The 20,924-nt window shown below is 46.9% G+C and overlaps 1 protein-coding gene across 6 annotated transcripts; it reads left to right on the top strand.

Annotated features, from left to right (window-relative positions):
• Window positions 1-5,693: 5,693 nt before the first annotated feature.
• Window positions 5,694-20,700, top strand: LRRC43 (leucine rich repeat containing 43). Of its 6 annotated transcripts, none has more exons than XM_030583392.1 (12): window positions 5,694-5,786; window positions 6,657-6,941; window positions 8,425-8,535; window positions 8,735-8,874; window positions 10,456-10,694; window positions 12,361-12,539; window positions 13,474-13,606; window positions 15,451-15,590; window positions 15,788-15,889; window positions 16,556-16,747; window positions 17,815-17,902; window positions 20,475-20,700. In XM_030583392.1, exons 2-12 carry the CDS (start codon window positions 6,783-6,785, stop codon window positions 20,600-20,602), a joined length of 1,611 nt encoding a protein of 536 aa, XP_030439252.1. In that variant the 5' UTR covers window positions 5,694-5,786; window positions 6,657-6,782; the 3' UTR covers window positions 20,603-20,700. The 6 variants fall into 6 exon arrangements, with proteins under 6 accessions (XP_030439252.1, XP_030439250.1, XP_030439251.1 ...); XM_030583390.1 differs by lacking the exon at window positions 5,694-5,786 and adding an exon at window positions 5,837-5,942; XM_030583391.1 differs by lacking the exons at window positions 5,694-5,786; window positions 16,556-16,747 and adding an exon at window positions 5,837-5,942.
• Window positions 20,701-20,924: the final 224 nt, after the last annotated feature.

Raw genomic sequence — 20,924 nt, 5'->3', positions numbered from 1 at the left:
CACAAGAGAACTCAAAGTCAGGCCCGTAGTCCCCTTGATCATACCATTGATGTCTGTTTTCAAAGGACTGATCCAGATGGCCTTGGAAACAAGGTTGGAGCTAGGAAGTTCTCATGTACAGCAACAGGGGCAAATCTCTCCCGGTGCATGGAGAGGGGAGGGTCTGAACAGAGCAGGATTGGGGTAATTTTGATGTTTGGGGAGGCAGTCCTCTGTTTTCACTAGTATGGATGGGGGGCCACCAGGGTCAGGGCCATGATGTGGGCAAGGCCAGTGGTTTCACAGCCACATAGAGTGCCCCAGCTGAACCTTCCCACTACCTGCTGGAAAGTCTTGATTAAGATGACGTTAAAGAAAAAAGTTTACTGGAAAGGATGCAAGGGCCTCATTGAGGTAGTCTGGGGTGGGGGATTCCAGACTGACAGGCTGCAGAATCTCCTCCCAACAAACCCGTTTGTTCAGGCTGGACGTAGGAACCAGAATTTGAGTCATAGTTAGGACAGCTCTTATCAGAACTGCGTCACTCTAACCAAACATATTGATGCTGCATGGAAATGATGTGGAATATTCCTTCTACTGCCCTATACGTGTCATTTCCTACTGTCCAAATCTGCTTGGGGGAGGGGTGTGTGTGGAAGAACGCTGCTGTCACATTGCTGCTTTTTGCCTTGTGATCCATAGATGAAGTAGGAATCATCTGCCTAGTCGTTGGATGGTTTTAAAATGTATGGACAATGCGACAAGAAAAAGGCACTAGAAAACTGCTAGCAAGAAAACAACAAAAGGCAGCGAATTTCTTTGAACTCCTGGAGTTAAGAAAATATGAAGTGATATGCAGGAACTAAGAGAAAATGAATCAGTGAGGAACAGTACCTTAGAAGGAAATGACAGATTAGAGCACAGATGTGAGATAACCAGTCAAAGAAGAACTGAGGTGAGAGATGGTGGAAGGCAAGAACGCAAGAACTTTTTCTTTAGTGTCAACTTGATCAAGACTTTCCATTTTCCCCAAATCAGAAAATGTGACCCAAAATTGAAGGCCTGATGTACTTATGAAGGGAAAAGCAAAACTCCAGAGCTCCTTGGGAAATACCTCACTCAGTGAGATTATCTCCAAAAGGACGGTTTCTGAGTATGTGCTCACACAGATCCAGGAAAGGAGAACTGAAGAAATGGCCTCAAGAGACCAGAAATTTCTAAAGAAAAGGGACACAAAGTAGGACAGGAAAATAGTCTCTCTGTTACCTTGGTGTAAGGTGATGAAATTACTGCAGAGTCAGGAAGGCATTTCTCCCCCACAGGGGCGGCTCTAGGTATTTTGCCGCCCCAAGCATAGCAGGCAGGCTGCCTTTGGCAGCTTGCCTGCGGGAGGTCCCCAGTTCCGCGGATTCAGCGGCAGTCTGCGGGAGGTCCACTGAAGCCACAGGACCAGCGGACCCTCCTCAGGCATGCCGCCGAAGGCAACCTGCCTGCCACCCTCGCGTAGACCGGCAGAGTGCCCACCCCCCATGGCTTGCTGCCCAGGCACATGCTTGGTGTGCTGGTGCCTGGAGCCGCCCCTGCTCCCCCAGTGCATAATTGGCCAGCTGCATTCTGGGGTTTTTGTTGTTTTGGTTTGGGTTTTTTTACCCCATCAGAGACTGGTCACAACTGAAGTCAGAATAATAGCCACGGACACAGAATCTTCTTCCTTAGATGCCTAGATGGTGACTCTTGCTCACATGCTCAGGGTCCAACTGATTGCCAGTCTTGGGGTCAGGTATGTGGTCTATAATTTCAATAACGTGAACACTGAAGAATTATCCCTGAAACTAGATTGGCAGAAAATACCAAAAACATGACATTTAAAGTATCTGGGTTCCAGAATCCTGGAAAATGAGGAAATGGAGGATGAAATAAGAGCTAGGATAATAAGATACCTGGCTCAAATTGACAGAGTTAAGTGGCGTAATATGTGACAGGGAGATATCAGAAAGATTAAAAGAGAACATCTGTACAACGGTGGTCCCATTCAGTGTTAATGTGTGGCACAACTGTTGGGCAACAAAGAAGAAACGTGAGCAAATGAACTGTTCCACAGAAGAGTGAATGTTGAGATGGGTGAGGGCTATGTGCAAGAAAGACCATGTGAGGAATGTGTGTGTTAGAGACCTGCTCAGAAGTAACACCAATACAAGAAAAAACAAGGCTGTAACTCTTCTTATCTTGTGCTATGCAAACGTAAGTTATGAGGCTTTAACTCAGTGTGCTGGCATTTTTCAAGCTGCCGGATTAATGCTTTAGGATGGTGGCTCACAAACTTTTTGGGTGCAGCTGTTCTACTTTGCCAGATTAAGAGCTCAGTTGGACCAGCCAGTGGCCTATGGGCACCCATCATGTGAGCCCATCTGACCCAGGCAGCAGAGCACAGCAAGAATAGCTATCTAAGGTACTTCTAAGTTCCCCCACTTGAGGCTCTCACACTCTGTAACATACATAACCTCCCAACAGCCAGAAGCAGGGCATTGCTATTCTCCCTGTTTTGCTGGTCGGGAACTGAGTTACAGAGAAGCTAAGGTCATTGAAATCAATGGAAGTTGGAAACTTAAAAACCTTTGAGGATCTGGGCCTAACTGATTTGTCCAAAGTGACACACAAAGGAATTGAACCTTGGTCTCCTGGGCAGTGCCCTAACCACTGGACCAGCCCCTCTCTTTCTGAGAGGGGAAAGTGAGAGATCTCCCAGTGCTGCAGGCAGGTCTGAGCCGGGGAAGCAGAGGAGTGCCTGTGATTCAACAGGGCAGGTCTGAGCCAGGGAAGTAGAGGAGGGCCTGTAATTCAACAGGTCAGGTCTGAGCTGGGAAGATGGGGAAGTGAGAAAAGGTGTTGTGTGCTCAGGCTGTTAAATTATTTTCCATCCACTCTATGGGCATCCTGCACGTCCTTCATTTCACAATGTACAGACCATGAACCATCGAAACACACCTCTTCTGCTGCTCGGCTTCACTTCCAAGGCCCTACCCGGCCTATCTCCACCCTACCCAACATCTCTCATTCATGAGCAAGCTGTCGACTCCTGCCTCTGATCAGCCCCTGAAACCAGCCTCCATCACACTCTTGATAACTTTTCAAACCAGCACTTGGGTGAAACTCCCTGAAAACATTTGCAAAGCTGCCTCTTCATCCTCCTTCAATTCCTCCCGCAACTCTCCAACCTAAAATTTGACAATAATTAGGCTGCAGGTGTGGTGAGACCACTGCTTATCATGCTGACCAATGGTGTCTCGGTGTTTCCTTGCACTCCCCCATCTGTCTGCACTGTATCATCTGTTGTCTCTTGTCTTGTACTTAGATTGTAAACTCTTTGGAGGAGGAACCATTTTATTGTTTGATGTTTGTACAGCACCTTGTGTAATGGAGTCCTGGTCAATGACTAGGACCCTGATGAGCACTGGTAAGACATAATAAATAACTGGCTCTGATCCAGAAAAGCTCTCCATGCTACTGATGCCCTTTGGTGTTTCATCTTCTCAGAGATGAATAGCAGGATTCGTTACATTTCAATCAACTGGGGATAAGCTATTTGCATGGTTCTTCCACCCTAGACCACTATCTCGTGTGTAGGTGGCTCCCTTTGCACATCCTTTCCATAGCTATCTGCACTAATCAATGCTCTGTCATGCTGATAAGGTGACAGATCAGCATCTGTCCTGGAGAGCCACCTAAATAGGAGGTACAATGTTCCCCTGTGTAGTCACTATGTACAGCAGAGCAATTGAAAACTGATCTGGCATTTACGGGTAAGTAAAAGCTTGTTTGAAAAATCCTTAAAGAGGGGAATTTTTGCAGCTCACAAGCTAGAGTATTCGTTTTACTATTAATTAAGAACTTCCAGAGTTCCCACTCTGGCCATTACAATGTGGTGCATAGGGACCCTGTTACATGTTACAGTGCCACTTGATTAAATTTGACCTGTCCTTCCCTCCATCATGATGGAAGAGTGGCCAGTCCAAATCTGAATGGCACTGCAACCCAATGCACCAGATCACAATGTCCAGCGTGGAGAGTCAGGCCCAAGAGCCGTTACTGCCAGGTGAGTGTGGGGCAGGCTTATTCTCCATTCCACTAACCATTGCCCCCAGGTTGTAAAACCTGCTCTGCCAATGCTGCTACTTGAGCACATGTGTTTTTGAAGCTACAAGCAGTACATGTTATATTCCCCACAGCATGTGTGTGACTAGCCAACCCCTGTGTCCCCACAAGTACAGCAACACCACCGGTCATATTACAGTGTGGGAGGAGGGAGGCTGGAAGGGGGAATGGATGCCACAGGTGGACGTTGTCAATACTGTGTCCATTTGCTCTGCAGTATTTTACTACAGTCCTATAAACTTTGATTTAATTGCAAGGGAAAAGCCAGAGCAAATCTCCTAACTGATCTCTAACCTGGATCCAGCTGTTCAATAACCTCCCTGCCAGGGAATGTATTCTCCCTGCCCCATATATTTTCACATTTGTATTTATTGGCTAATCATTTTGTGGCACATCATTTAAGTTACTCCATAGCTTCCAGCCCTTTGTGAAGTCCTGCTCCCTCAAGCTCTATGGCTCTCATACTCAGTAATTGCTGCAGCATTTGCAATCACTTCATAAACAAGCAACCAACCAATCTTCAAAAGGTCTTTGATTCCTTCACTGGACAGTTCCCTACATGTAATGTAGATACTGCAATAAACAATTCCACTGGAGGTGAGAGTGTAACTGTACACTTCACGTGGAGGAATACACAGCTGAGCAAGTGCTGGAATACATGCACAGAGTACCTACGCAGGCTGTTGTACACACAGCTGTTTTGCAGATACATTGCGGTGTCAATGTGTGTGCAGACACACTGCGGATGCAGATGTGTTGTGATGACAGTGTAAAAGCTGGCTAACCCCCCTTAATAAATTACAAGCTGCCAGTAGGTGGGGGGGGGGGGGGGAGGAGAAGTAAGTACTGCTCATAAACACAGTAGCTTGCATTTTGGCACTATCTCTTTTCCTCTGCCTCAAGGCAAGAAGATCCTGCTCCAAACCATAGTTCTACTTAAATAAAAAAAAACATAAAATTTTACACTCACCAATCAAGTATTAACACGCAAGGGTCTTTGTCTAAATGTGTATAAAAGGTTTGTAAAATTTGTGTAAAACAAAGTCTTCTGTACCAAGGTACAGGCTCTCCTTTTTCTGCAAAATAAAGCATTTTTCCTTATCCCTGGCAGGCTGTTAATTGGCTCTCAGCTAGGCAAAGCCAATATTTCCGTAACAACAGTGTCTGTGCACATGTGTTGGCTGTGCCGCAGGCAGATCTGTTGCAATCGCAAGGTGCACAGAGGTGTTGGGGTTGCAAAAATCTGTCTGGGCATTGGGCCTGCTTTGAGCAGGGGGTTGGACTAGGTGACATCCTGAGGTCCCTTCCAACCCTGATGGTCTCTGATTAAAGCAAAGGTGCTGGAACTTGGGGGCACTGCTGCACCCCCTGGCTTGGAGCGGTTTCCACCATATGCAGCAGGGTTTTGTTTGGGTCAATGGTTTCCAGCACGCCCGCCCCACCCCTACAGACTGTTCCAGTCGCCATGGTGGTAATGCGCCTGCAGAGACCCTGCGCGCGCGGGGCTGGGGGGCTGGCTCGGCCCGCGCACGTGCTGTGGAGCCGGGGGGGGGGGGTGCAATGCGGTGGCCTGGAGGCAGCCGGCGCTGATTGCCGAGGGCAGCAGAGCGGGGCGGTGGAGCGCGCGCCACTGCTGCTTGTTACCCAGCAACCAGGTCAGTCTCCTAGCAACCGGGGACGCGGTGTTGCCGCAGGCCCCTGCCCGCACATGCGGGGCTCCGGCCATGGGCGGCCTCAGCGCCTCCGCCGCCTTCCGGGAGCATCTCCGCCGGCTGGGCCTGGGGGAGTTCCCCTGCGGCGCCGGCAGCTGGGTGAGGACTCCCTCGCACCCCAGCCCCGGCGCAGCTTCCCTCTGGCGGGGGGGGGGCGCATGGGGGTCAGAGACCCCCCCAAGTCAGAGAGACACAGAGGGGGCAGCTCCTGGTCCTGCCAGACTGGGAGCTTGGTGCATGGGCAGGGCCTGGAGAAAAGGGGTGGGGGTCGGCAGTGCCCCCGGTAGCCTTTGTCCTGGCTCCAATGGGAGCTGTGTCTGAGGTGTGGGAGCGTCTGCCCAGGACATTGGCGTGGGGTTCAGCGTAGCGGCCACAGCCTGTTGGTGGCTTTGCAGCTGGTCCCTGTGCCCAGGAGTTTACAGCCTAGATAGCTGCAGCAGCATCAGCTCACACTGCCACAAGGCCAGGCCAGCACGTTCCCAGCGAGGTGCTGGCGTGACACAGGCCCAGTGCGGTATGAGGCTGAGACCCAAACACACACCTCCGGATGCTGCAATGGCCCCTTGGGGCCAGATGTTCTGCAGACTAAACGCTCAAGGAGCTGGGATCATCCTATGACACATGGAGGCCTATGTGCATATGGAGGTGGGGAATGGACCTAGACATTTCAGATGGTTTATATTTGGTTTTTAAATAGGACCAGCCCTTTTATCCCCAGGAGGCGGGACCTGCCAGGCCCAGAGCCACAGAAAGTCTCAGTTTGCCCTGATTCCTCTGCACATGCGCTTCCCTCCCCTCTTCTGTCCTATGTAGAACAGGTCCCGTTTCGAATTAAGGAAAAGGAAACCTAGAGGAAATGCAGCCCAGACAGAGGCAGATGCAGGCACAGCCCAGCACCAGGAAATTGGAACTCCCAGCGAAGAGAGCCTGGAAACCTTAATGGAGTTTGTGAGCAGCCAGGACTCCCCCTGGGCTCTGCCACCTGACTGCAGCCCCGAGGACCAGCACCTGAGGGAGTTGGCAGTACAATCACCACAGCTTATCCGGGACAACTTCCTCTTCTTGTTCTTCAGGTCCTTAAGGATAGTGGATAAAGGAGTGAGTTCAACCAGCGGGATCTTCCCTATTGTTAAAATGTAGAGAAAGATTGAGTGTAAGATTGGGAGCCAGGAACTCCTGTGTTCATCCCAGCTCCGACATTGCCTCCCTCTGTGGTCTTAGCCAAGACACGTAGCCTTTCTGCCTCAGTTTCCAGATATAAAGTAGATGCTACTGTGTTCCTATCTCACAGAAGAGCTGTAAGTGTTCCTTAGTTAATATCCAGCTGTTCCCCAGGGTGCTGAAGCTTGGGGTGAGTATCCCCTGGCTTGAAGTGGTTTCCAGTTTTATACAGGGTTTACAGTTTTGTTCAATGGCTTTCACTGCCCAGTGCTGTGTGAGGGCTAAGTGTTACAGCTGAAATTCAGCCCCTTTCGTCACAGATTTGTGCTCTGATAAGATGCTGCCATAACCGTCCTGTTCTAAAAAACAAATCAAACCTGAACATCGTATCCTCTTTGTGATGGGCAAGGTGTAAAAAATACATCTCACGAGAGCTTTCCAGAAACAATGTTATCACTATATTTCTTACAGTTTTCAAACATGTCTCAGTAATATCAGCAAACCCATCCCAACAGAGGTGGTGATTTTTTTCACCCCATTTATTTATCTGTAAGAAAAGTCCAGCATTAAGGCCTTGACTGAGGAAAACACCCCTCTTCAGGATAGCACTTCAGCACATATGTAACTGTACGCATGTGTTTGTGTCCCACTGAATGCACTGGGAATTAAGCACGTGTTTAAATGCTGCCCTGAATATGGGAGGCTTTAAGCATTTCCTTAGGGCTTTCCTGATACAAGGCTCAAGTAATGTTAGAAGTTGTCTGAAGACTCATTAAGACTTGGCAGAAGGGGTGGGAGGCTGGATCTGTTTCCTGTTCAGATTATCAAGTAAATATACTGGAGAGGGGATGAAACTGCTGTAGATGCTGCACCCCCTAAGCTCTGGTTGTATGCCTGCCTATTCCTAGCAAGGAAGAGAACCAATGATCAGTAATGATTAGAGTGCCTTCAGGTGTCCTTTCACCTCATTCACTCTCCACTATGTTTCATCTGCCTCTCAATCCCTCTGCTGCCACCTTGTATAACTCTGTTTTTTAATTCTGAGAATCATTTTAGGAGCTCTAGGGCCTAATCCTCTGACGTGCTGAGCACGCAACGCCTCCGGTGAAATCAGGGAGCTGCACGTGACCAGTGCCTCTCAAGATCAGCCCCACAATTTGTACAAAATATGGGTGTGATCCTGCAGTTCTTATTCAGGTAAAACAAATGTACTTAGGCACTTGGATGCTACGGTAAAGCAACCTGAACAGATTGGATTAGAGGAAATCAGAGAAATCTTCCTGGAAGCCAGTGGGAGTTTTGCCTTTGTGAGTGCCATAGAATCAGGCACTGATGTTGCCCTGTGTGCTGTATTGTCATGCTGAGATACATCTGTGCTTCAGAGACAGCTGACAGAAGGTTAATGTGAATCTCTTTCCAGGTAAATAAAGTTGATGAAAATTTGTTGAAGTTTCATAACCTGGAAGAGCTCATACTCAGTGCCAATCAAATCAGCAGAATAAACTCTGCCCACCTTCCTAGGACACTGAAGGTAAATAAGCAGGTTCCTGACTCTTTCTTTGGGAGGTCAGACAGAGAAGGTATGTTGAGGTGAGTCTCTCTTCTGCCTGGGATGGACTGAATGAACCATAGTGGGCTACAGTTGAAGGAACACATAGAAAAAGACACTTAAAACCTACAGAGCATCATTTCCCTCCCCCAATAACTGTTGCTCCCCCTTTCCCTGGCAGGTCTTGGAGCTCTGTGGCAATGAGATTGTTGGTTTACAGGATCTGTGTTCTCACCCACCTCCAGAGCTCCAGCATTTGGGGCTGGGCTACAACAGGCTGCTGGGCTCTTCAGAGGATAAATATCTCACAGCAGAATTCTGGTAACTCCCAACATTGAAGAAGGACCATAGCATGACTGCCTGACAATATTACAATATCCTGAACAAATCTGATGGAACTAAACTAACTTTATTGAACTAAATAAAACCTTATTGAAGTAGGGTTAATACCTTTGGGGACCCATTGCATTAAAAACACAATTTTGCACATGTTACGGTGGAATTATCTGTACCTTCTCTAGTAGGAAGGAGGATGCTAATGTACTTCCTCTGTTGTCAGCCATTTGAAGCCACCTCGTGGAGAATCTGCATATGCTAGTTCAAAGTGGATTCTCCAAGGACCAACAGACGAAGAAAAGACTTTTGGACAAATAGCCTGGTTTTAAACTGGCTCAGGGCCCTTTTGTGATCGAGCAAATAGACAGGACCCCTGGTCCATGGAGGGCCCTGATCTTTAGGGGAGGGTTGGAAGGACGTGGCCTGCTGTGGCCACATAAAACCATACGTCTTTTCTGAGCTGAAGCTATGGATGAAATTGTGACTGCAAAGGAAATCCCACGGATAGGATATTGAAGAACTGCTCCTGCCAGAGCCTGGTTGGGGCTGGGGTGATCTCTGGCAAGCTTATTAGTATGCGTGTAGGTTCTTGTTTTTAGTATATTTTCTCCATAGTGTTTTTACCTTAAGAATAAAGTAGGCTTGTATAGGCAGTGCTATGTGGTACCTTCTAACCTGTGGCACCTGTTAACTATCTCTTAAGAGAAAGCCTCAGGTGTCCTTGGGCAGCCTGGCTATGCTGGGATTAATCCAGGGTAGGCAGGGAACTGTGCAGCCTGGAAATACCCTGGTCAGCAGGGAGATGGATGCAGGTCTCCACCTAGAAAGGCAATGGCTGGGGACCTGGAAGCCTGAGATTGGGTGCCCTGTAGGACCACTGAGAGGAAATACAGGTGGTTGCCCTGAAGAGTGACACACAGCCACAGTTAAAGTTGCTAATGGAAAGCACCCGTGTAGGATCCGCTCACATACCTGAGTTAGCCTGTTGTCTTTTATGTCTTAATAGCTATAGCAAGCAGGGTGCATTGAATTAGTTTAGAGATTAAATACTTCAGGGCACAAACCAACCATGAACAGTGTAGGTTATTTATAATTATCCACTAATTGTGCACTTTCCTCTGAAGCAGTTGGTCCTGGCCACTGTCAGAGACAGGATACGGGACTGAGTGGAGCATGGCTCTGATCGTATGGCAATTCCTGTTCTTGTTTCAATCCGCATTTTCCAAGGGGAACATGCTGAAGTCTTTAATAAGTCTTGCCTGAATAAGGGCCTGCGGATTAGACCCTGTGCTAGGAAAGGATACTGAACGCTAGCTAGCTGTCCTGTGTGTAGCATGCCAGTGATGGCCTGGAGGGCTTAGGGGTTTGTCAGTAGCATATTGAGAATGTAACTTGTGGGTTCCCAGGTTCCTGCATTTCCAAGTTGTTACCATACAGTGGCCCAAGTAAAATGCCTTTGGTTAATTGATTTCAATGAGAGCTTTGCTTAAGACTCCAGGCTGGGCCCTATATACTGACCTGAATACTGCTTGTTACACACCCTAACACTGTTCTGTTCTCTTTTAGGCCAAATCTTCTCTCTCTTGACCTAAGTTTTAATAATTTTACGGATCTGATGAGCATAGTCTCTAAACTGGCTACTCTGTGGAGGCTCAGAACGCTTGTGCTCCAGGGTAATCCACTAGTGCTCATTCCTGGCTACAGAGGTTTTGTAATAGACAGCCTGCCCAAACTCTGTATACTGGACGACAGGAACATATCGCCTGATGAGAAGCATCAGTTCCATGGTCTGTCTAGCAAGCCAGGTAAGACTTCATTGTGTAAATATATCTGTAGTAATCTGCAATCTTTATTTGTTTTAAAAAGGCAGCTTGAGATAGTGTATTAAGTATGGGACTGGGAGTCAGGGGTCCTCTGTTTTCATTCTAGACCCATTGATGGCTTCCTGTTTGCTTGTGATCAAGTTAGTCCCCTTTCTCTCTGCCTTAATTTACCCATCTGTCAAATTAGGATAATTGTTCCCACATATTTATCTCATGGGGATGGGCTGTGAGGATTAATTAACTGATGTCTAATTATAAATATCTGTAAGTACTAAGTATGATCATTCTGTTTAATTCCATTAAATGTTAAGAGTCTTGATGTATCATCTAAAATTCTTTTAAATTCTTACATATGGGCAAGATTGAAGATGGTTGAGAAAACTTTATACAACCAATTATTTCTCTTAGCTAGTATTAGCTATATGCAAAATGGGGATAATGATATTTACTGACCTCCTTTGTGAAGTGCTTTGAGAGCTACAGATGAAAGGCATTCTGTGAGAGCTAGGTAGTCTTCATTATTGTTATTATTTCTCTATATTCCTGGGTGAAGAATCTATCTGCATTGTGCATGCACAACTTCCATTGATACCATTCCATTTGCTCATGCATCCCAGAATGGGCACCATGGCAATGGACAGCCTTATAAAAACCTCGAGAGAGAGAATTTGGTCTTTAACTGTTAATCAGACAAAGATCTGCAGTTCTTGGCTTTCAGACCCACATCCCAACTGTGATTAAAATCCTACTTTTCTCTCTTTGTGACATCAGTCTTTTGACATCCAAGGGAGATGCTGTCTCCAGTTCTGCATTATGGCCTCCCTGCAAGGGAAATCAAATCAGCTGGGCTGAGCATGAGCAAACCCTTATTGCCTAGGCTTGTGTTTGATTTTAGATCAGGCCTTTCCCACTCAAGGTTGCTGCTCTATGCTGGTGATTTGGGACCCTGATTCAAGAAAATGTGTACATATGTTTAACTTTCAGTGTGTGAATAATGAAGCATGTGCTTAAATCTCCTTGACTGTATTTAAAGTCAGATGTTTGGAAGGTTCCCTCAGAAGGAAAGCCCCTTGTTAAGGCCCCTGTTCAGGACAGCACTTAACTTGTTTTCCTGAATGAGGGCTTGGAAGGCTAAAATAGAGCTGTGAAGGCAGCAAGCCCATCACCTAGGGAAAGGGAGCTCTTTGCATGGCTTTTGAGTGACCCCCTGTGGCCAAAGGTTGCCTTGGCATTAATGGAATCAGAATTTCAGGGTTAGAAAGGACCTCAGGAGGTCATCTGTCCAACCCCCTACTCAAAGCGGGACCAATCCCCAAATGGCCCCCTCAAGGATTGAACTCAGAATCCTGGTTTTAGCAGGCCAATGCTCAAACCACTGACCTATCCCTCCCCCTGGGAACTAAATTGGTTGCTAGTTGGTGGAACTAGGCTATGTTCTCACCTAGCTAGCTCAGATGTGTGATTGCAGTAAGTGTAGACACCTCTCAACTGCAGTGTATACAGATCTTAGAGGAGTCCCCCCTGCCAAACAGCCCTTCTACTAAAATATTTGACTCCTTAGTTTCCTAATTTGCTTTGCTATGGTATCTCAGATTGCACCCTGGAGAATGTACATTGTAACTTGATGGCTGGATTGTCTTCCTCTTAGATCTCATTGTGAATAAAGCACAACTGGTGGTGAGTGTTGGGAAAATCAAAGGCATCCCCAACCCCATCAAGCTAGAGGAGCTGGAAAGCAGCCCGGAGTCTCCAGTGATCACTCACAGCTACTATGTGACATACGAGTTTGTGGAGAGGGAGAAAGCCGAGGACACTAACAATGCTGAGGTCTGTTTTCAAATGAGTTAAAATATATATAAAGGGAAGTAGGAGGTGGTTGGTAAGAGGGATTCACAAGACTTTTACTTCCAGGTTATTGGTGTAACATAGCCCAAGTTATTAATGACTGAAAGTTGTTAGTTGGCTTGTATGAAATGAGTTTGGTGAGTTCTCAGCAGCCCCTGTCAACATCACAAAAAACACATCCCTGCAACTGGCCGCCGTTTGGAAGTCTCAGCAAAGAGCCCAAGGATTGAGTTGGCCAAGGAAGCTAACTTCCCCTTTCACTTCGGAGTGTGCCCAGCTGTCGTGCTTCAGAGACCATTTGGGGGAATGTGCCAGTTCTTGAGATTTTTATTATGTTTTTTTTAATATTTGATGCTTTTCTTAAAACTCTAGATTCTGAAGTCATGTGAGTGCACCAGAATCTCTACTTTCATTTAAAAAAAAAAGGAAATTGTTAGTTTCATGGTTGTGGAGATAAGCTTGAAAATGGGAACCCTACAAGTTAAAAAGGCAAATAAGAATTTCAAATGTATTCTTTTTAAAATCTCACAATATGGGCACAGACATATGCTGCAAAGGCAGTATTGATGTGTGTCCACCTTCTGTCTGAGATCAGCCCTATAGGTCCTCTGCCTCCATGTACTCTGTTCCTGCAGTGAACAGTAATATTCTGCACAGAAGGGTGTGTTTATGTGCTTAAATATGTAGACTTTGTCTCACTGACTTAAGTAGACCTGTTCACCGGAGTCAGCGCTACTGGCCATGCCTCCCAATGCTTCTTCCATGTTTCTCATGATGGAGGAAGTCTGTGTAGTGGCATTTCAGATGTGCCAGAATATAGACAGGTACCTTTCTCCCCTTGCAACCTGTGTCTGTGTGCAGACTTAGCCAGAATTTGGCCCCTTCTAGAGATACCTTTGATGCCTTTCTGTTACAGGTAATGAAATTCCATCAGAGTCAAATGGTGGCTACACCAAACCCTGGGAGCCCACCGGGGAGTGCTGACACAGGAGGATCAGAATCTCCAGCTATGTCTTCTTTGCATAAACAGGAGCCTCCGGCAAACAGGGGTATCATAGAATCAAGAAATTCTTACCTTAAACTGAACTTGGGGTGTTGATCAGTCTTCCTGGAATGTCATCAGCTGCTACATGGAAATGTGTTGCCATTAACACGTCTCCAATAATGTAGGTCACCGCTAGATCCGTTATGAAGACCATGCCATAATATAAATAATTAATTGGTGGTATATTCTCCAGCAAGACATCTGGTCTGGGACAGATATTGCTCTCCAGATAAATGCAGTGAATACAAATCAGATTCTAGGATTTACACTTCCCTAGTGAGTGTCTCGAATCTGTAATTTCATTTGGTGTGATAATTACAGAGCGTAGCTCACACCCGTGCTTTCCGATCATACGAAACCCCAGAAGCCCAGTATGTAATAAAAAGGCCAATTCCTGATCCAAACAGAATTTCTGGAATTTAAAAAAAAGTTGAAACTGATGTCCTTGAATGACAGAATATCAAAATATTTATTCAGTTGTCAGTGCCCCCTGTTTCTATTAAAAGGATACAGGGTTCGATTCTGCTGCGAGTAGTCAAAGGGATTACTCATAACAGTCAGCACCATGTCTGGGAGCAAAAGTTTGCAGGATCAGGCCTTTATTTTGTATAACATCATACCTGCATACTGTGCGTTCCAGCATGAATGCAGGGCCCAATCTTGGATCTGCTTTGTGCATGGAGCTCCTGCTGAAGTCAATGAGCATTATTTGCGTGCAGTGATTTGGGGATTGGGTTCATAGTCACAACGTTAAAATAAATACTAGCAAAGCGGGAGAGAAACTAAGAGTTAAAGGAGATAAGAGCTGAGATCTCCTATGAGATGGAGAGTCAATGAAGCAGAGATTCAGGGAAGTTCTCCAAGATGGCAGGAGCGGCAGAGGAGCAGGCTCTTGTGCCAGAAGTGGAATGATCCTGGGAAGGGACAGAAGGGGAGGCCAGTGCAAGATGAATGGGAAGGGAGAGAGGGACAAGATCCTTGATATAAGCTGGAGCAAGGCACGGGGAGGCCTTTAAATACTGTATGAGATGGGCAGTTTTGAACTGGGTTCTGCCATTAATGGGAGGCCAGTGCAGTTATTTATTTATTTCTTTTGGAGGGTGGGGGGTGTTGCTGTGCTTTGTGGCATAAGTGAGAACCTGACAAGAATTGTTCTTCCCCTTAAAATGCTCCTGTCCCTTCCTGGCGTCAAACACACTCACTCACTCTGACGTTTCTGCCTCAAAAGTGACTTCAGGCTGCTCCTGATCTAGGCAGCTAGCAGAGTACCCAGGAGTGCATCTCACCAGTCTCCTCTGGTAACGGGATTTCCCTTGTCTCCCGCGCTCAGCTCTCTACTGCATCCCAGAGAGTGGTCCATTAGTTGCTCTGTTTCTCTGTTATACATCATATTCTCCTCTGATCACCCCATGGGTGAGCTTCTCTGTTGTAGCCAGACTGGATTTAAAACAGTGGGCCAAATTCAGCCCTGGTGTAAGCCCATTGACTGCAATGGAGCCACACCTACTTATAGGGCTGTGGCCAGCTGGTCCTGTGCTGGGATCTCGCCAGAGCAAGTGTGATAGAGTTTGGTCGGTCTTAAAGTCTAGTTCCTGGCAAGCAAGTGTCCACATCACTAACAAACAGCATCCACAATTGGGATTCATTGCCCCCACCTCCCATGCTGGCAGTGTGAGCTGAGAGCCCAAGGACTGAAGGATCATGGAAACCCAGCTTCCCACTCCCTCCTACTGGTGTTCTAGAGCAGAGCAGTGTGGGGGAAGCTGGCGCTGCCCCCCTGTGTGCTCTGCAGGCAAAACTGAGATGTCAGGTTGGGCCTCACTGCTCCTTTTGTGTTTTCTCACTTAGCAAACAGTCACCTCACCCCGCGGAAGCCTTGGGCTGAGACCATTGAGTGCAGCCACAGGAAGGAGCACGTCACTGGGGACTTAGTGGCACTGAAAGCCTTCCTCATGGCTGGCACCACCGTCACTGTTGTCGAGGAAAAGGTAAATGCTTGGCACGCTCTGGGATGGAGGGACACAGTCCAGCTGGGAGGGAAACAAGCTTTTCGAAAGCCTGACAATAATGTGAACGTTCCCTTGTATTTGCATCTTTTTAATTCTGGTGTAACAAACTGAGATCCCTTCCGCCGTTTGCAGCCCAAATACTGCAGCATGAGAACCAGGCTGTTCTATCTTGCTAGGTGCTTTCATGGCCCATTGCTGCAGCTCTGGCTGAAGATGGAGGCAAGAAGGGGAAGGCAGATAAGGGAAAAGCAGAGGAGAAGCCAAAGGACGGTGGTAAGGTAATAAGAGAGATGGGGGGGAGGGAGGATGTTGTTGTGACGACTGATTAAGGGGGCTAAGCAAACCCACACGAAAAGTAAGGAAGTGTGGCTTACAGGCACAGTTCCCTTTTAATTAACCTATGCCCCTGCTCAGCCTGCCAGCAACGATGTGCACTTATACAGACCCCTTTGGCTTTCGGGGTGCAGAAAGGCATCTGCTGCTACTCCATATGATGCAGGTGGTTGCAGAGAGGCTGCTTTAAAAAATATCAAACGGAAAAAATATCCACATGAGCCACAACAAAACAGTGTCTATTTCTCTGTCCCCTGGGGGTGTTCAGCTGCAGTTGTTCCCCCAGGCACTGAGCACTTGGTCCCTTGACTGGTCTGTGCCAAGTAATAATCAGGGCCTCATTTTCTATGCGAAGCCTCCCACTTATTCCTAAAGTTCTTGCCCAGGTATTGAGCCTTCTTCCCAGTCTCAGATGGAGACCTTCGATGCAGCCATTTTGCTCAGTCCCCATTCTGGACTGGATGGGGCGGGGTGGTTATAGTGTCACATGTATAAGTCCGGACTGGGGTTCTCAGATCTGATGGTGTTGTCAAGATATCATAATATCTGATGAATGAACTGAGATCTTAAGGCGCGTGACTCTTGGATATGATCAAATTCATGCTGTGTAGGGCAACAAACAGAAAAAGAAAAAGGAAAGCCCCGTCGAACTCCGCAGTGACCCGCCTCTTTTGAGAAGCCTGGGGTCTGGGCATGTGAATCTGGAGAGCCTCTTAACTGGTGACCAGCTTGTGGCCGTGATGTGTGACTTCGGGGTCCTCATCACCGAGGAAACAACTCAGCCCCCATCTCCTAAGGAGAAGGTACCAGTCACTCTAGTATTAGCAGCAAATCCTCATCCCAGCTAATAACGCAAAGCACAAGACGCTGCCCTTGCAGGGGATGACTAGGTTCCATTGTTGCCAGCAGGAGCACACTGCATGTGTGAGCATGAGGATTGGCCTGGCTTGTGGGACACCCCATAGGATTGGAGCTGTTTCACAGGGAGCAAAATTTGGCCTGAGCTGCTACCTCTTGAACTCTCTCCATCAGAAGTAGGACCTTGCTGCTGGGCATCAGGGCACAAAGCGCAGAATCTCAACTGGCCTCAGTACTCTGCACAGGACTAGAGAGAAGGCTGTCAGTTGGGGCCTGATCCTGCAGCCCCAGCTCAGACTTTTTCCTCATTGCAGGGGCCAGTTTGGTGAGGAAGGACGGCAGGAGCTTGGGCCCTTAGGGAGATACATAATTTTGACTTTGAAGATGAGACTGTACCACACACAGCCTCTCATGATTATGTTGCCCATGTAAAGCCAAACTAGCCCCTATGATTGTGCCAGTCTGATATGGCCAATGGTCCATGATGTCTGTAGCCTGTCTGTGGTACTGACACATGCCTGATGCTTCAGAGGAAAGGGGGAAAGCCCTTATACCCCACATGGACAATTTCACTGATGAAATGTGCTGGATAAGAGCTGGGTGGTGGTGGTATTAATATGGTCCTATGTTAAAGAGGAACTGATCTGTTTGCAGTATCCCTTGCATATACTGAGATCATTCACTCAAGTCCCTTCTCGCATTGCTCCTAGGTAGGATATAAATCCTAAAGAGCTGCTGAGGCCTTGCAGGGAAATATTCCCATTGTAGAGTCGCTCTGACCTTTCCTATTTTCTGACACTTTCTCTCTTGTTTCTGAGTACAGAGGCTCTTTGCTGAGCTCCTGCTGCTGATTAGCGCCTTTTAAATCCTAATCCTCTGCTTGCGACATAACCTGGCAGTGTGAAAGTGACCATGATGTCCCAGTTAGGAGATTGTGACTTCAGGGCTAAACTTTGCTTCACACAAGCTGCTTGGAAGCCTTTCCCGCTAAGAACAAACTTCTTTTCCCTAGGATGGTAAGAAGAGCAAAGATAAGAACAAAAAAACAAAAACTGGGGGAGAAAATCCTGCAAGCCAGAAAACCACAGTGGCTGCCAAAGGTAACGGCAGAGGTAGAGCTATCTAAGCTATCAGAATTTCGAGAGCCCTAGGAAGGGCAGCGTCACTGAGATGCACAATGAGCAAGGCAGCGCCAGCATCCTCCAGCCAGCCAGTTATAGGTTGTGCACAAGCCTCTTTATAGCTCTAATTCAGCAAGGAACTTAAACACGTTCCTCATTTTCAGCACACAAGTAGTTCCATTCACCTCACTGGGATTGTACGTGTGTTAAAGTTAGACACATGCTTAAGTATCTTGCTCAGTTGGTGCCTAGCTGGCTAGATATGTCTGTGTATATATACATTCAGGGCATGGTACGGGCTAGCTGAGCCGATAGGGGAATGTTGTCTACTATTAACATAGCATATACTAACACTTAGCAATCTCATTGTGTTTTTTCATCTGTAGATCTCAACGCACTTTGCAAAGGTAATATCAGAGCACAGAGAGGGGAAGTGGCTTGCTCAGTCTCATACAATGAACCCATGGCAGGGTCAGGAATAGAACCCAAGTCCCCTAATTTGCAGCCCTGCCTCTCCTCTTCACTGGACTTCACAGTAAAGGATTGGCCATCAATATTCTTAACATCTTGTCCAGCTCTGCTGCTGACTGTGTGATCTGGGGAAAGTCACTTAACCCCTCTGCCTTGGTTTCCCTGTCTGTGAATCAGATCCACCCCCACCTGAAGGGTGAGAACAGGATGTGAGGTCCTTGCTTTGCAATATTTCTGCAGGAAGAGGAGTCTCTTGTAGACTCAGGGTGACTTTCTGATTCCCCAGTGCCCTAGGTCTTACTTTGCCCACCAGTGTCTGAGAAGACAGCGTCCCAGCTGCTTTCTGGCCAGTGCTTGTCCTGCCTGAGAGAAAGTTGTATGAAAAGACAGTTTGTTGAACCAGCTATGACACTTACCCCATGGAACGAGACACATTTGAAACAAGCATTAAACGTTTCTGGAAGTTTCATGCTCCTGGACACTGCACTAAACTCGGTCACCACCCTAGCAGCCCACTCACCCTTATAGGGGAAGCCATGGCCACAGTGCTAGTCCATCTAGTGTCAGGTCACTCGTAACAACCCAAATCTATTGTAACCATTGCAGAGGCAAGGCTTGAAAGGTTACAAGCAGCACTTAGCACCTGGGGTTTCTTTTTATTTTTTTTAATTACTGGAATATCACCTCCTGCAGCCTCAGCAGCGATGATGGAGTCAGATACGCAATAAATATCCAAGTGTGTTATCATGGACTTGGAAAACCCATTGGGATTAAGCAGAGGGATTTGCTTAGTTTGGCATTTCCTTACGTCTGTGCATATTAAGGCTAGCTAACCCTCTCCCTTGGCTGGCAGAGCAGGGGCACAGCTGATTGCATGGGCATAGTTTGCGGGGGGTAGGGGGCATTGCCCCCACCAAACTGCAAGCTTCTGGCAGCTGTGGAATTTGTCCCCCCCCCGCATGACCCCATTGGCCTGAATGTAGCTGCCCCTCCAAATATAGAAGTCAAACTATGCCTATACTTGTCTTTCAAAGATTAGGGACGTAATGTGTTGTACCCCTGCTCAGCCTGCAGCAAGTAGCATGAGGGTTTCCATTGCTTGTTGTTGAGGGCTCATAGACAAAGAGGTGGTCGTATTTCCAAAAGTCAGATCTGAACTATTAGAGCTCAGAAAAGCTGGTGGAATAATTTAAGGTGGGATTAGCTGTGTTTTGTTGTTTTTCCTGGCTGTGCAGACAACTGCTAGGGATTCATGAAAATGTGTACAAATCTTGAAGGTGTCGTGAACTGTATCACAAATTATCATGCTGGACAGTGGATTATTCACCATTCGATATTCTCCTGTTTAAAAAGTATGTCATGTGAGTTAGAGGGCCAATCACATATTACAGATAATGAACAGTCAAAAGCTTTAGCTATACTTGCAAACCTGGTACTAATGGGAGTAAATGTAATTCACCACTGGTGGAAGCTGCAGTATAGATCCCACAGAAGACATCTGAGCTCCGTCTACAGTACAGCTTCCACTGCTGCCACTCATGGAGCTGCACCAGTGATGATATGATAGCTACAGAGTTTGCTAATGCAGGTGCAGCCACAGTGAACGATTTGCTAATAATCCATAGTCTGAATTAGTGTGCATCATGTATTCCACAAATACATACAAATAATGAAAACTATCGTAGAAATCAGGATCCCACATCAACAAGGGAAAGAGCGAAGTCTCATCCATGATGAATGATTTGACCAGACACTGAAAGATGTATTCTCAGTCTGAGGCATGTAGGTTTCATTTGACCTCTGAACAGATTCTCCATGTGCTTTGGAATTTCTGTTTCTGCTTCTCTCTCCTTTGACTGGTGGATTCTGAGTAATTCTAAAACAACAAAGCAAAACTATACCCAGCTGGATTGAGCATCTTAACACTGTTGGATTCTTATCCAACAAATTCATGTTTAAATTGATCTGTAATAAGGAACTGGAATGACTGCAAAAACTTCAAGAACACATGCAGCACATTCAGAGTATTGGGGCTTTCTAGGGTTGTTTCCTAAAAACAATGACTAATTATTTTCCTCAGGAAAAGGAAAAAACAAAGAATCTCCTGAAGGGAAGGAAGTCCAAGAAATCCAGCCTGTGCCTCTGACAGTAGAATTCCAAGTTCAGTTGATTCAGTGGACAGCCGCATTTGATGTCCAGCACCAATAAAGAAATAAGAAGCACTTGCTTGATGATGCAGTTTCACATAATATATGTGCAGTAAAAAAACCTACAGTCTAAATTACTGAAATAAAACTGTGAAGCTTGCTGGGTGTTGGTTGGTTTGTGTTTGTAGGGCCCAATCCTGATAGGCTCTCAACTCCCACCGACTGCTCAGTTTGCTGTGACTCCCACTGAAGTCAACTGGAGCTTTGCCAGACCTCAGTGGGTGTGTAACAGGATGATCTGCCCCGTTACAGGCCCCGGAGCCTGGAGCCAGCCAGCCCCCTTCAGAGACATGTGTTCGGGCCTGGGAGAGGGAATACTCAGA

The sequence above is a fragment of the Gopherus evgoodei genome, chromosome 13 (assembly GCF_007399415.2).
Source record: "Gopherus evgoodei ecotype Sinaloan lineage chromosome 13, rGopEvg1_v1.p, whole genome shotgun sequence".
Lineage (NCBI taxonomy): Eukaryota > Metazoa > Chordata > Testudines > Testudinidae > Gopherus > Gopherus evgoodei.
Note: the sequence above shows the minus strand (reverse complement) of the source record. Positions and strands in the feature narration are given on the sequence as shown.

Coding starts and splice junctions, on each gene's coding strand:
- LRRC43 (XM_030583390.1), top strand. CDS start 5,856: ATGGGCGGCCTCAGCGCCTCCGCCGCCTTCCGGGAGCATCTCCGCCGG. Junction 8,875..10,455: donor TATCTCACAGCAGAATTCTG/GTAACTCCCAAC, acceptor GTTCTCTTTTAG/GCCAAATCTTCTCTCTCTTG. Junction 10,695..12,360: donor TGGTCTGTCTAGCAAGCCAG/GTAAGACTTCAT, acceptor TCTTCCTCTTAG/ATCTCATTGTGAATAAAGCA.